The 13006-nt window shown below is 39.3% G+C and overlaps 1 protein-coding gene across 15 annotated transcripts in view; it reads left to right on the top strand.

Moving 5' to 3' along the window:
- The window catches only part of S100PBP (S100P binding protein), a 41347-nt gene that overhangs the window by 10922 nt on the left and 17419 nt on the right, over positions 1 to 13006 (top strand). For 11 of the 15 annotated variants that reach the window (XM_054464372.2, XM_054464345.2, XM_054464336.2 and 8 more), the window contains one exon: positions 1556 to 1659. In XM_054464372.2, coding sequence (XP_054320347.1) covers positions 1556 to 1659 — 104 coding nt within the window. Of the gene's footprint in view, positions 1 to 1555; positions 1660 to 3904; positions 3958 to 5647; positions 7585 to 13006 lie in introns of those variants that run through there. The other 4 variants (XR_010124924.1, XM_063657659.1, XM_063657656.1 and 1 more) reach the window with 4 other exon arrangements.

Below are 13006 nucleotides of genomic sequence, written 5' to 3'. Positions count from 1 at the left end.
TAGAATAATTTTAACCAAAATGTTAAAATACAACTAGTAGAAAATCATTTTGTTGTCTCTCCCAACTTGCGTACAACTTGCCCTTGCGAAAAAATTCCAGTAGGGGTTGCAAATTTGCGTCATCTTTTCAATTTATTCTCTTGTTGCCAGGAGATGGCAGTGTCTCTACATGGTCCTTTTAAATTGAATCTACTAGAAAAGCTTTTTTTAAAATGTTGAATCAGATTAGCTTCCTTACAGTGAGATTTTAAAAAATTCTTTTGATTATACATTTATTACATTAATTTTGCTTAAAAAATTTAATTACGCCGGGCGCGGTGGCTCACACCTGTAATCCCAGCACTTTGGGAGGCTGAGGTGGGCCAATTGCTAGAACTCAGGAGTTCAGTACCAATCTGGGCAACATGGCAAGACCCCGCCTCTACTAAAAATACAAAAAAATACCCAGGTGTGGTGGCGCACACCTGTGGTCCCAGCTACTAGGAAGACTGAGGTGGGAAGATTGCTTGAGCCCAGGGGACAGAGGTTGCACTGAGCCGAGATCATGCCACTGCACACCAGCCTGGGAGACAGACCTTGTATAAAAAATAAAATAAAAATTTAAATTATTACAAACAAGGCTAAAGTTTCCTTTGACTGTCATCCCGAATCCCAGTTTCCTGGTTTTTTGTTTTGTTTGCATAATTGAGAGAAACCTTGTGAATTGCTTACAATGTAAGTGATAATCAAAAGCTCACAACTCAGGCTACTTGGGACAGTAATAAATTTGCAATCTCAATATTCTCATCCACTGATTCTTTAGTACAGTCAGTCAGTATGAGTATGGGCCAGAAATTGCTCTCACCAAGGTCACCATTGCTCTGATTGCCAGATCTAGTGATTCTTTTCAGTCTTTATCCCGTTTAACTTTTCAGTTTCACTCTAGAAAGCTATTGTCTGACTAACCTTGAATTACTCAACAAATGCTTTCTCTAGGGACTAGTAATCTTCACCTTTCTATTCCTTGTTAGCAGGAGGTTGTATCTATTTCCTTCTTCTCTTCGTCTTTTTAAAAATTATTTTATTTTTTTAGAGACAGGGTCTCACTCTGTGGCCCAAGCTGGAATGCAGTGGTGTGATCATAGCTCACAGTAGCCTTGAACTCGTGGACTCAAGTTATCCTCCCTCCTGAGCCTCCTGAGTAGCTAGAACTACAGGCACATGCAACCATGTCCAGCTAATTTTTAAAAAAAATTTCTTGGGTCTCGCTGTGTTGCCCTGGCTGGTCTCAAATTCCTAGCCTCAAGCAGTCCTCCTGCCTGTGACTCCCAGAGTGCTGGGATTACAGGTGTGAGCCACCACACCCAGCTTCTCTTCTTTTTCTCTTGATTCCATACTCCATTTTAGTTTTTTTGTGTGTGTGACTAATACTGTCCTCTGCCTCTCGATCATAAAGATAATTTTGCCTCTGAAACTTAGTTCTAATCAATCAGCAGTATATCTCTTCTCTCTACAAAGCGCTATATTCCTGTTTCTAATGGGCTGTTTTTCTTTTTTCTGGTTTGCTTTATTCAAGGACTAATGTTCCGACGTTTTCACAATCAAATCTAGAACAGCAGAAGCAGCTTTATCTCAGGAGTGTCATTGCTCATATAGAAGACCCAGAGGACACTAACCAAGGTAACGTGGTACCCAAAGAAAGGCATATAAAACATGTGATGTGACTTTCTCTTTCCAGTGTAACAGCTTAAACTGGGAGATTGTTTAGAATTTTCTTAAATTCTTGAGAAAGATAACTTCCTTACTCAAAGATTTTCACTTAAAGGGATTGCCTAACCAGATAATTCTCGAAGTGGTTTGGTTAACCAGTTTTAGAGAGGGGTCTAAGCACGTTTACAACAGTATATGAAAGGTGCCTCCCTCATGGTTGAGGGCTTTAACCCAGACTGGTACATTTTTGCTAGGGATTTTTTGTCTGAAAAATAATGGAAGTGGATGACCAGGTGCTGCTTACTAATCAGTGGTTTTTTAAATTTGAAATGTTTTATTTTTCCTGTTACCTTCAGCATTTAAAAGCAGGCATTTCAACCACCATTCTGCATTTTGGCTTCTGAATAAAAGCTCTTGAAAGGTTTGGCTACCTTCCATATTCTTCAAGTTGTGTTCTCCCAACTTCATTAGAAGATATTGCAAACCAAAGTGACTAGATTCTTTCTCCAGCTCTCAAGAGACTACAGTCCATGTTATCATTCAGCCTGAACCTATTGGCTGATGGGAAAGCTCCTAAAGGGGAGACTTAGGGGAAGAACTGAAGGTGAAAGGGTTAGAGAGGTTTTATACTGATAAAAGAATCACTTCTTAAAAAGATCACTCCAGGCTAGGCGTGGTGGCTCATGCCTGTAATCTCAGCACTTTGGAGGCAGAGGCAGGCAGGTCATTTGAGGCCAGGAGTTTAAGACCAGCCTGGCCAGCATGGCAAAACCCCATCTCTACTAAAACTATAAAAATTAGCCGGATCGTATTCTTTTGGGGAAAAAAAAATTAGCCAGGCGTGGTGGCACATGCCTATAATCCTAGCTACTCGGGTGGCTGAGGCACAACAATCACTTGAACCCGGGAGGCAGAGGTTGTAGTGAGCCAAGATCATGCCGTCGCACTTTAACATGGGTGACAGAATGAGACTGTCTCAAAAAAAAAAAAAAAAAATCACTCCATATTCTGTCATCTTTATTCATTCAGCAAACTTTTCTCGAGTATTTCAGTCGTGGTAGGTTTGAAGATAAGGAATTGGAAATGTAAAGAGGAGTAAGATAGGGTCTTGGCCCTCTGGGAATTCATAGCCTGGAGAAGAAGATAATTACACTGCCGTATTGATTAGAGTTCTAATAGAATTACATATAAAGTACAGTAGGAGCAGGGAAGGAGCCCTTCTGCTTGTGTTGGGGAAAAGTGGAAGATGGGGAAGGAGGATGCCCTAGGTGAGCTCCACAGAGAAGATAATTAGTTTAATTACTCTAAGATCTATTGTAAATCACTAGGGAGGGTTTTAGGAGAATTTTTGGTCCTTTTGCAGAGGAGACTCTTCTTTCTTTTGACAAATCCTGAATTATGTAGTAGTTTTTCTTGTTTGTTTTATAAGATTATGATGAGACATCAGTCAGAAGAATTTTTTATCCCGTATCCTTTTATTTTTCACTGACTATTTCATAAGCAACCAAATATTACTTACACTGATTTCTTAGCCCTCTGCTTGTGAGATCCCTTTGCTAAAACTATTTTAGGTCTGATAGAAGTAGAGAAACCTCTCCTCTCCACCTCTCCGCCCATCATCGGAGGGGCAAATTTAAAAGAAATCTGTCTATATTCAAGCTCTGTGGAACAGGCCTAGTCATGTCATTGCTTTTCCCTCTGTGAGCTGACTCCTTTTTTTTATATCCTAGGCAGTTGACACTGATGATATCCAGTTATGTTTTCTCTCTCATTTGGAGCATTTAAAGAAAATTTCCCAAGAAAAGCAAAGAGCAGCTGTTCACACTATAACATCATTTTCAATCTTTTCCCCATTCAGCAGTTCCTCTCCCAGTATTACCACAACAATCTATATCCCATAAGGAATAGCTAGAATAACTATAGTGAATAGGCAGCATACTTTAGTGGTTGAGAGAGTAAAGTCTAGGTTCACATCTTGGCACCACTGCTTACTGGCTGGGTGAGCCATTAAATATTGATTTGTAAAATTGGGATAATAACAAGGCTTAACTTACATGAAAATTATACAGGTATAAAGCATAGAACAGTACCTAGCTCTAGTAACTAACATTTATTGAATAGTTGCTGTTACCAGCAAGAAAGGATATCTTTTCATACTGAAGTTTTTTTTTTAGGTAAAATAGCATTATATCTAGTGTTTGTTTTTAAATCACAGACAAAAATTACTGGAAACAGCTTTGATAAAATGTTGATAAATGAAGGTGAGTGGTGAGTACACTTTCTACTTTTGTGTATATTTGACAATTTCCATAATTAAAAAGTTGTTTTTTAAGCACGTCTTTTAGGGCATTCATTTTTTTCAGCATTACAAATTACTCTAAAAATTTCACAGACCTCTGGCACTTCCTTCCGCCTTCCAGGAACCCAGTATAATATGAAGTTTTTCTATCACTTCCCATTGCCCAGTATTCCTACATCCAAAAATCATAAGATTTTTATATACCTTATTGCAAGGGCGGGGGTGGTATGTTCTTCACCTTTCCTCCATTTGTATGTGAATTATAGTGCAGCCAGAAGCACAAAAGGGGAGCATAGTACTTCTTGTCCTCCTCCTCTTTGAGATGTTTATTGCATTTAACCTTGAAAAAGTGTAATTATTCAGGTTATCAGACACAGAGAAATTAGTAAGGAGTAGATTCAAATGTAGTTCTTGCCAGAGAAATTAGTAAGGAGTAGATTCAAATGTAGTTCTTGCCAGTTCAGTTTGAATCCTCTCCATTGGGTTAGTTATCTCTTTTCACTTTATTAATAATGTATATATTATTGATGTAGAATGTAACAGAGTAAATCATCCTTCAACTCCATTATTCTAATGTAAGTATAATCTCTTTAGTTTAATGCCCCATGGGGTTTTTTTTTTTTATAATAACACTTAAAAAGAAATACCAACCACTTCCTTTCTGGTATCCCTGCACATGGAAAACTTTCTATGAAATTATAAGTACTTAAAGTAGAAAAGGATCATTAAGAGCTTCTCTTTAATCTCCTAACACATAAATCTGTTCTATATATTTTTGCCAAGTGACCATTTAGCCTTTGCTTAGAGTTCTAATAATGCAAAACGCATTACCTCATAAGGCAGGTCATTCATTGCTTAGAAAATTTTAGTTGTTAGAAAGTTATTCCTTACGTTGAGTCAAACGTGGCTTCCCTGTAACTTCTAGTGGTAGTTCCTAGTTCTGCCCTCTAGCATCATGAAAAATAACTTTGTTCTCTTTCATTTTTTATTATTATCTTTTTTTTTTTTGGAGACAGAGTCTGTTGCCCAGACTGGAGTGCAGTGGCGCGATCTCGGCTCACTGCAGCCTCTCCCTCCTGGGTTCAAGCGATTCTCTTGCCTCAGCCTCCTGAGTAGCTGGGACCACAGGCGCAGGCAACCACACCTGGTTAATTTTTGTATTTTTAGTAGAGACAGGGTTTCATCATTTTGGCCAGGCTGGTCTCAAACTCCTGGCCTCAAGTGATCCACCCACGTTGGCCTCCCAAAGTGCTGGGATTACAGGCATGAGACACAGCACCCAGCCCATTTTTTATTCTTTCAGACATTAGAAATAATGATTCTCTCTCCTACAAAGAAAAAAACTTAAAATCACCTATAAATCTATCCTGCCACCTAGAAATAACAAAATTAACATTTTGATAATTATCTTTCCTGTAAGGTAGAATATATACAGGGAAATTACATACTAATAGTTTATAATCTGCTTTCTTTGTACTTAATGTATTTTAAGGACCTTTTCATGTTAAATATTTGAAATTAAGATTTTTAATGATTACAAAGTATTTTATTATATAATTTATTTCATCTTGGTAAATTAGATTGTGTCCATTTTCATTAGTAATGCTGCAGTGAACATTCTGGTCAATAAATGTTTATGTACAACTCTTATTTCTATAGGATGAATCCCTAGAAGTGGAATTGCTGGGTAAAGTATATAAACATTTAAAAAACTGTTACATGTTACCAGATGGTCCTGCCCCAAAAAATTGTATTAATTTTTAGTGTCACCAATTTGATAGGTAAATTTTAACATATTTTGTTTTAATACTTGGTAAGGTTAAATGTTTTTTGTTTATTGGTAATTTATATTTAATCATAATTTTTTAAAAATCATCTAATATATATTCCATATTCCAATTTCCATAGTTGTCCCAAAAATATATTCTTGTAACTTTGGTGAAATAGCATCTAATCAAAGTTCACATGTTTAGTTATTGTCTCCTTAATCTCTTTTAATTTAGGTCACTTGTTTTATAGATTGTCCCACATTCTGAATTTTGTCTGTTTCTTGTGGTATCATTTAATTTGTTCCTCCATTCTCTGTATTTCCTGTAAACTAGAAGCTGGGTCCAGAGGTGGGATTAGATTCAAATTAAGTGTTTTTGGCAGGGATAATTCCTAGGTGCTATCGTGTATTCATCCTACATTATACCCTACACTATATCCTCCTAATCAAATTAGCAGGCATATATGACACTTAATGACAGGTTGTTCCACAAATAGTAATACTAAGTTTGTTAAGGTGTTAACTGCCATATCTTTCCATTGTAAAGTACATTTACCCCTTTGTAATTAGTAAATTATCTGTGGGGTGATGCTTTGGTACCATGTGAATATCCTATTCCCCAACAACTAACTGTTCACCTAATTGCTTGAGCATTTATTGATGATCCTTGCTTGAATGAGCTGCTGAACTGGGAGTTACATAGAAAATGTTCTTTTTTGGCCAGGCGCGGTAGCTCATGCTTGTAATCCCAGCACTTTGGGAGGCCGAGGCAGATGGATCATCTGAAGTCAGGAGTTCGAGACCAGCCTGACTAACATGATGAAACCTGTCTCTACTAAAAATATAAAAATTAGCTGGGCGTGGTCGTGGGCGCCTGTAATCCCAGCTACTCGGGAGGCTGAGGCAGGAGAATCTCTTGAACCCAAGAGGCAGAAGTTGTAGTGAGCAAAGATCACGCCATTGCACTCCAGCCTGGGCAACAAGCAAAATTCCATCTCAAAAGAAAAAAATGTTCATTTTCTAAATATATAATTTCTTCTACAGTTATTAACTAGCATTCTTTTATAAGGATTTTCTATTATTTTAGTATTAATATAACCTCATGGATTTTTTTTAAAGAATCAATGTGTTGTAATCAATTATAGCTACTGTTCTTTCTTTCTTTTTGATGCTCAGTTTGTCTCAAATTTGATAAATGGGAGCTCCTTCAAGATGACTCTTGTTCCTATTGACATGATCCCATTAATCTTGTTTTAATTGTAAAAAAAAAATACATCTAATGTAAAATTACCATCTTAATCATTTTTAAGTGCACAATTCAGTAATGTTACATATATTCACATTGTTGTGAAACATATCTCCAGAACCTCTTCATCTTGCAAATCTAAAACCCTACCTGCACAACAGTTCCCCCTCTCTCCCTTCAGTCTCTGGTAACCACCATTCTACTTTCTTTTTTTTTTAAATATGACTACTTTAGATACCTTTTATAAGAGGAATCATACAATATTTATCTTTTTGTGACTGGCTTATTTCATTTAGTATAATGTCTTCAAGGTTTACCCATTGTGGCATGTGACAGGATTTCCTTCCTTTTTAAATATTTTTATTTTTATTTTTTTTCTATTTTTCTCACCACTCAATTTCCTTCCTTTTTAAGGCTGAATAATATTCCATTGTATATATACACACCATTTTGTTTAATCCATTCATCTGTCAGTGGACATTTGGGTTGCTTCCACTTCTTGGCTATTGTGAATTGTGCCACTATGAACATGGGTCTACGGATATCTCTTTAAGACCCTATTTTTAATTCTTCTGGATATATATGCAGAAGTGGGATTGCTGGACCATATGGTAGGTCTGTTTTTAATTTTTTGAGGAACTTCATACTGGTTTTCACAGCAGTTGCACCATTTTGCAGTCCTACCAACAGTGCACAAGAGTTCTAATTTTTCCCTATCCTTGCCAGCACTTATTTTTTTGTGCTTTTTTTTTTTTTTTTTTTTTTTTTGAGGCTGGAGTCTCACTCTGTCACCCAGGCTGGTGCAGTGGTGCAGTCTTGGCTCACCACAATGATGATGAGGCACAAGAATCAAGCGATTCTTGTGCCTCATCCTCCCAAGTAGCTGGGACTACAGGCGCACTCCATCACGTCCGGCTAATTTTTGTATTTTAGTAGAGATGGGGTTTTGCCATGTTGGTCAGGCTGGTCTCGAACTCCTGAGCTCAAGTGATCTCCCCATCTCGGCCTCCCAAAGTGCTGGGATTGCAGGTATGAACCATTGTGCCTGGCTTGTGTTTTTGTTTTTGTTTTGTTTTTTTTACAGTAGCTATCCTAAAGGGTGTTAAATCAGTATTCATTGTTTTTGTGTCACAACTAAGTATTATTCACTGAAAAGCCAAGTAGTATATTATGGCTTCATTTTCTTTCTTGAATTGTTTATTTTTGTAGAGTTGTTAATTGCTTCAGTTTCTTTCATTAAATTTTTTTTTCGGGAGAGCTTTTTCCTAGAGCCTTCTGTTCTACTGCTCCAATTTTCACTGCTTGTTCTTTAGCCCTGCAACAGAGCTGTCATCCCAGGATTTTCCTCTGCTGCCCTCCTGGGTCGAATCCTGTTTCTTGGATCCTATATCTTCCTCTTTCTTATTTTTGGTTTTAGTAGAGGACATCCTCTGAGAATATCTAAGAAAGGGTGCATAGATGTTTTCTTTGTCTCTACATATCTGAACATGTCTTTATTCTGTCCTCATACTTGATCGATAGTTTGATATAGAATTCTAAATTTAAAATCAATTTTTGCTCAGAAATTTGAAGACATGGCCAGGCCCAGTGGCTCACGCCTGTAATCCCAGCACTTTGGGAGGCTGAGGCAGGCGGATCCCAAGGTCAGGAGTTCGAGACCAGTCTGGCCAATTTGGTGAAACCCCATCTCTACTAAAAAAAAAAACATACAAAAATTAGCTGGGTGTGGTGGCGGGCGCCTGTAGTTCAGCCTGGGCAACAGAGCAAGACTCCGTCTCAAAAAAAAAAAGAAATTTGAAGACATTCAGTATTGCTCTTAAGAAGTCTGAAGTCTGTTAATTTAACTTTTATTTCTTTGTATGTGATCTGTCTTTTTCTCTCTGGAAGTTCTTTTTGTTTGTTTGTTTGTTTGTTTTTTTGAGACAGAGTCTTGCTCTGTTGCCCAGGCTGGAGTGCAGTGGCGTAATCTGAGCTCACTGCAACCTCCACCTCCCAGGTTCAAGCAGTTCTCCTGCCTCAGCCTCCCAGCTGGGATTATAGGCACCCACCACCTGCCTGTAATCCCAGCTACTCGGGAGGCTGAGGCAGGAGAATCACTTGAACCCAGGAGTTGGAGGTTGCGGTGAGCCGCGATCGCGCCATTGCACTCCGGCCTGGGCAATAAAAGCAAAACTCCGTCTCAAAAAAAAAAAAAAAAAAGATAATAAGCATATTGGACTAAAAACTTTCTTTGTGCACCTTTGTAATTCCTCCTTTCTGCCTATCTCTGCCCCCTCTAATCCCCAGGCAAGATTGACCACTGATCTAGTGTCTACTGCAGTTAGTTTGCATTTTCTAAAGTTTTATGTGATGGAATCGTATACTATGTACTCTTTTGAGTCTGGCTTCTTTCTCTCAACATAATTATTTTGAAATTCATCCATGTTGCATGTTTATTTCTTTTTATTGCTGAGTAGTATTCCATTATATAGATTTATCCCTAAGTGAATGTTTACCCATTCACTTAGATGGGCATTTGGCTTATGTTCAATTTTTGGCTATTACAGATAAAGCTGTTAGGAACATTCATGCACAAATCTTTGTATAGATATGGTTTTATTTTTCTTAAGTAAATATCTAGAGTAAAATGACTGGGTCATATGGTAGGTGTGTGTTTAACTTTTTAAGAAACTGCTGGCTGGGCGCGGTGGCTCACGCCTGTAATCCCAGCCCTTTTGGAGGCCGAGGCGGGCGGATCACGAGGTCAGGAGATCGAGACCATCCTGGCTAACACGGTGAAACTCCGTCTCTACTAAAAATACAAAAAATTAGCCGGGCGCAGCGGCGGGCGCCTGTAGTCTCAGCTACTCGAGAGGCTGAGGCAGGAGAATGGCGTGAACCCAGGAGGTGGAGCTTTCAGTGAGCTGAAATAGCGCCACTGCAGTCTGGCCTGGGTGAAAGAGCAAGACTCTGTCTCAAAAAATAAAAAATAAAAAATAAAAAAACTGCCAAACTGTTCGCAAGTAGTTGTGCCATTTTTTATTTCTATTAGCAGTTGTATGAATTCCGGTTGTCCCCAGCCTTACCAACAATTGGATATGGTCACTATTTTAAATTTTTTTCCCCAACTTTTTAATTGTAAAATACACATAATATACACATAACCATCTTTTTAAAACCTTTTTATAAAAACATTTTGGCTGGGTGCAGTGGCTCACGCCTGTAATCCCAGCACTTTGAGAGGCTGGGATGGGCGGATCACCTGAGGTCAGGAGTTCAAGACCAGCCTGGCCAACATGGTGAAACCCCGTCTCTACTAAAAATACAAAAATTAACTAGGCGTGGTGGCCCGTGCCTGCAATCCCAGCTACTCTGGAGGCTGAGGCAGGAGAATCGCTGGAACCCAGGAGGCAGAGGTTGCAGTGAGCTGAGATCATGCCATTGCACTTCAGCCTGGGCGACAAGAGTGAAACTCCGTCTCAAAAAAAAAAAAAAAGTTGTAAGTGTACATTTCAGTGGTATTAAGTATATTCATATTGTTGTACAGCCATCACCATATCCATTTCAATAGTTTTTTGGTCTTGCACATCTGAAGCTTTGTTTTTTATTTTTTTGAAAATGAAGGTCTTGCTATATTTCCCAGGCTAGGCTCAAACACCTAGGCTTAAGCAGTCCTCCTCCTCAGCCTCCCGAGTGTCTGAGACTACAGGCACACATCGCTGCACCCACTACAAATCCATAGCTCTATACCCATTAAACAATAACTCCCCATTCCCATCTCCTTTGAGCCCCTGACAACCACCATTCCACTTTATGTGTTTATGAATTTGACTACTCTAGGTACCTCATATAAGTGGAGTCAAAGTGGTATTTGTCTTTTTGTGACTGGCTTATTTCACTTAGCATAATGTCCTCAAGGTTCATGTTTGTGTAGCATGTGTCAGAATCTCCTTCCTTTTTAAGACTTAATAATATAGTGTATGGATACCACATTTTGATTATCCATTTATACATCAATGGACACTTGGTTTGCTTCCACCTTTTAGCTTTGTGAATAATGCCGCTATGCATATGCATCTACACTTATCTTTTTGAGACCCTGCTTGCAATTCTTACATACCGAGAAGAGAAGAGGAATTCTAGATCATATGCTAATTCTATTTTTATGTTTTTATTTTTATTTTTATTTTTGACATGGAGTCTAGCTCTGTCACCCAGGCTGGAGTGCAGTGGCACAACCGTAGTGCAGTACAGCCTCAAACTCCTGGCATCAGTCTCCTGAATAAGGTTAAACTACAGGTGCACACCACCGTGCCTGGCTAATTTCTTTTTATTTTTAGAGACGGGGTCTCACTGTGTTGCTCAGGCTGGTTGTGAACTCCTGGGCTCAAACTATCCTCCCACCCCAGCCTCTTGAGTAACTGAGATTATAGGTGCATACCACTGCACCCAGACTATTTTCTTTTACTTATTTATTTGTTTTTTGAGACAGGGTCTCTGTCACTGGGGTTGGAGTACAGTGGTGTGATCTTGATTCACTGCAACTTCTGCCTCCCAGGCTCAAGCAATCCTCCCACCTCAGCCTCCCGAGTAGCTGGGACTACAGGCTCACCACCACACCTGACTAATTTTTTGTTTTGTTTTGTTTTTTTGAGATAGAGTCTTGCTCTGTTGCTCAGGCTGGAGTACAGTGGTGCAATCTCAGGTTACTGCAACCTCTGCCTCCCAGGTTCAAGCGATTCTCCTGTCTCAGCCTCCTGAGTAGCTGGGATAACAGGTGTGCATCCACCACATTCGGCTAATTTTTGTATTTTTAGTAGAGATGGGGTTTCACCATGTTGGCCAGGCTGGTCTTGAACTCCTGACCTCAAGTGATCTGCCCACCTTGGCCTCCCAAAGCACTGGGATTACAGGCTTGAGCCACCGCACTCGGCCTAATTTTTTATATTTTTGGTAGAGACCGTGTTTTACCATGCCGCCGCACCTGGCCCCCTATTTTCTGTTTGTTTGTTTGTTTGTTTTATTTTGAGGCAGAGTCTTGCTCTCTTGCCCAAGTTGGAATGCAATGGCGTGATCTTGGCTCGCTACAACCTCCCCCTCCTGGGTTCAAGCAATTCTCCCTGCCTCAGCCTCCCAAGTAGCTGGGATTACAGGCACCCGCCACCACGTCTGGCTGATTTTTGTATTTTTAGTAGAGACAGGGTTTTACCATGTTGGCCAGGCTGGTTTCGAACTCCTGACCTCAGGTGATCCGCCTGCCTTGGCCTCCCAAAGTATTGGATTACAGGTGTGAGCCACCACGCCCGACCTATTTTCTGTTTTTCAATGGGAGTCATCCTAATGGGTTTAAAGTGGTCAGTTTTTATAATTTTAGACATTCTAATATATGTGTAGTGATATCGCATTGTAGTTTTCATTTGCATTTTCCTAATGAGTAATAATGTTGAGCATCTTTTCATGTGCTTATTTGCCACCTGTATATCTTCTTTGGTGAAGTATTTTTTGCTCATTTAAAAAATTGAATTATTTTCGGCTGGGTGAGGTGGCTCAAGCCTGTAATCCCAGCACTTTGGAAGGCCGAGGCGGGCGGATCACGAGGTCAGGAGATCAAGACTGTCCTGGCTAACACGGTGAAACCCCGTCTCTACTAAAAATACAAAAAAAGTAGCTGGGCGTGGTGGCGGGTGCCTGTAGTCCCAGCTACTCAGGAGGCTGAGGCAGGAGAATGGCGTGAACCTGGGAGATGGAGCTTGCAGTAAGCCGAGATTGTGCCACTGCACTCCAGCCTGGGTGACAGAGCAAGATTCTGTCTCAAAAAAAAAAAAAAAATTGGATTATTTTCTTATTACTGAGTTTCGAGAGTTCTTTAAATACATATTCCGAATGCAAGTTTCTTTGCCAGATAAGTAATTTGGAAATATTTTCTCCCAGTATATGCCTTGTCTTTTCATTCCCGTAAGTGTCTTCTAAAGGACAGAATTCTTAGTTTTGATGAAGTAAGTTTGTTTATATTTATTTATTTATT

Source organism: Pongo pygmaeus, chromosome 1 (genome assembly GCF_028885625.2).
Source record: "Pongo pygmaeus isolate AG05252 chromosome 1, NHGRI_mPonPyg2-v2.0_pri, whole genome shotgun sequence".
NCBI lineage: Eukaryota > Metazoa > Chordata > Mammalia > Primates > Hominidae > Pongo > Pongo pygmaeus.
This window is presented reverse-complemented; position numbering and strand designations above follow the sequence as displayed.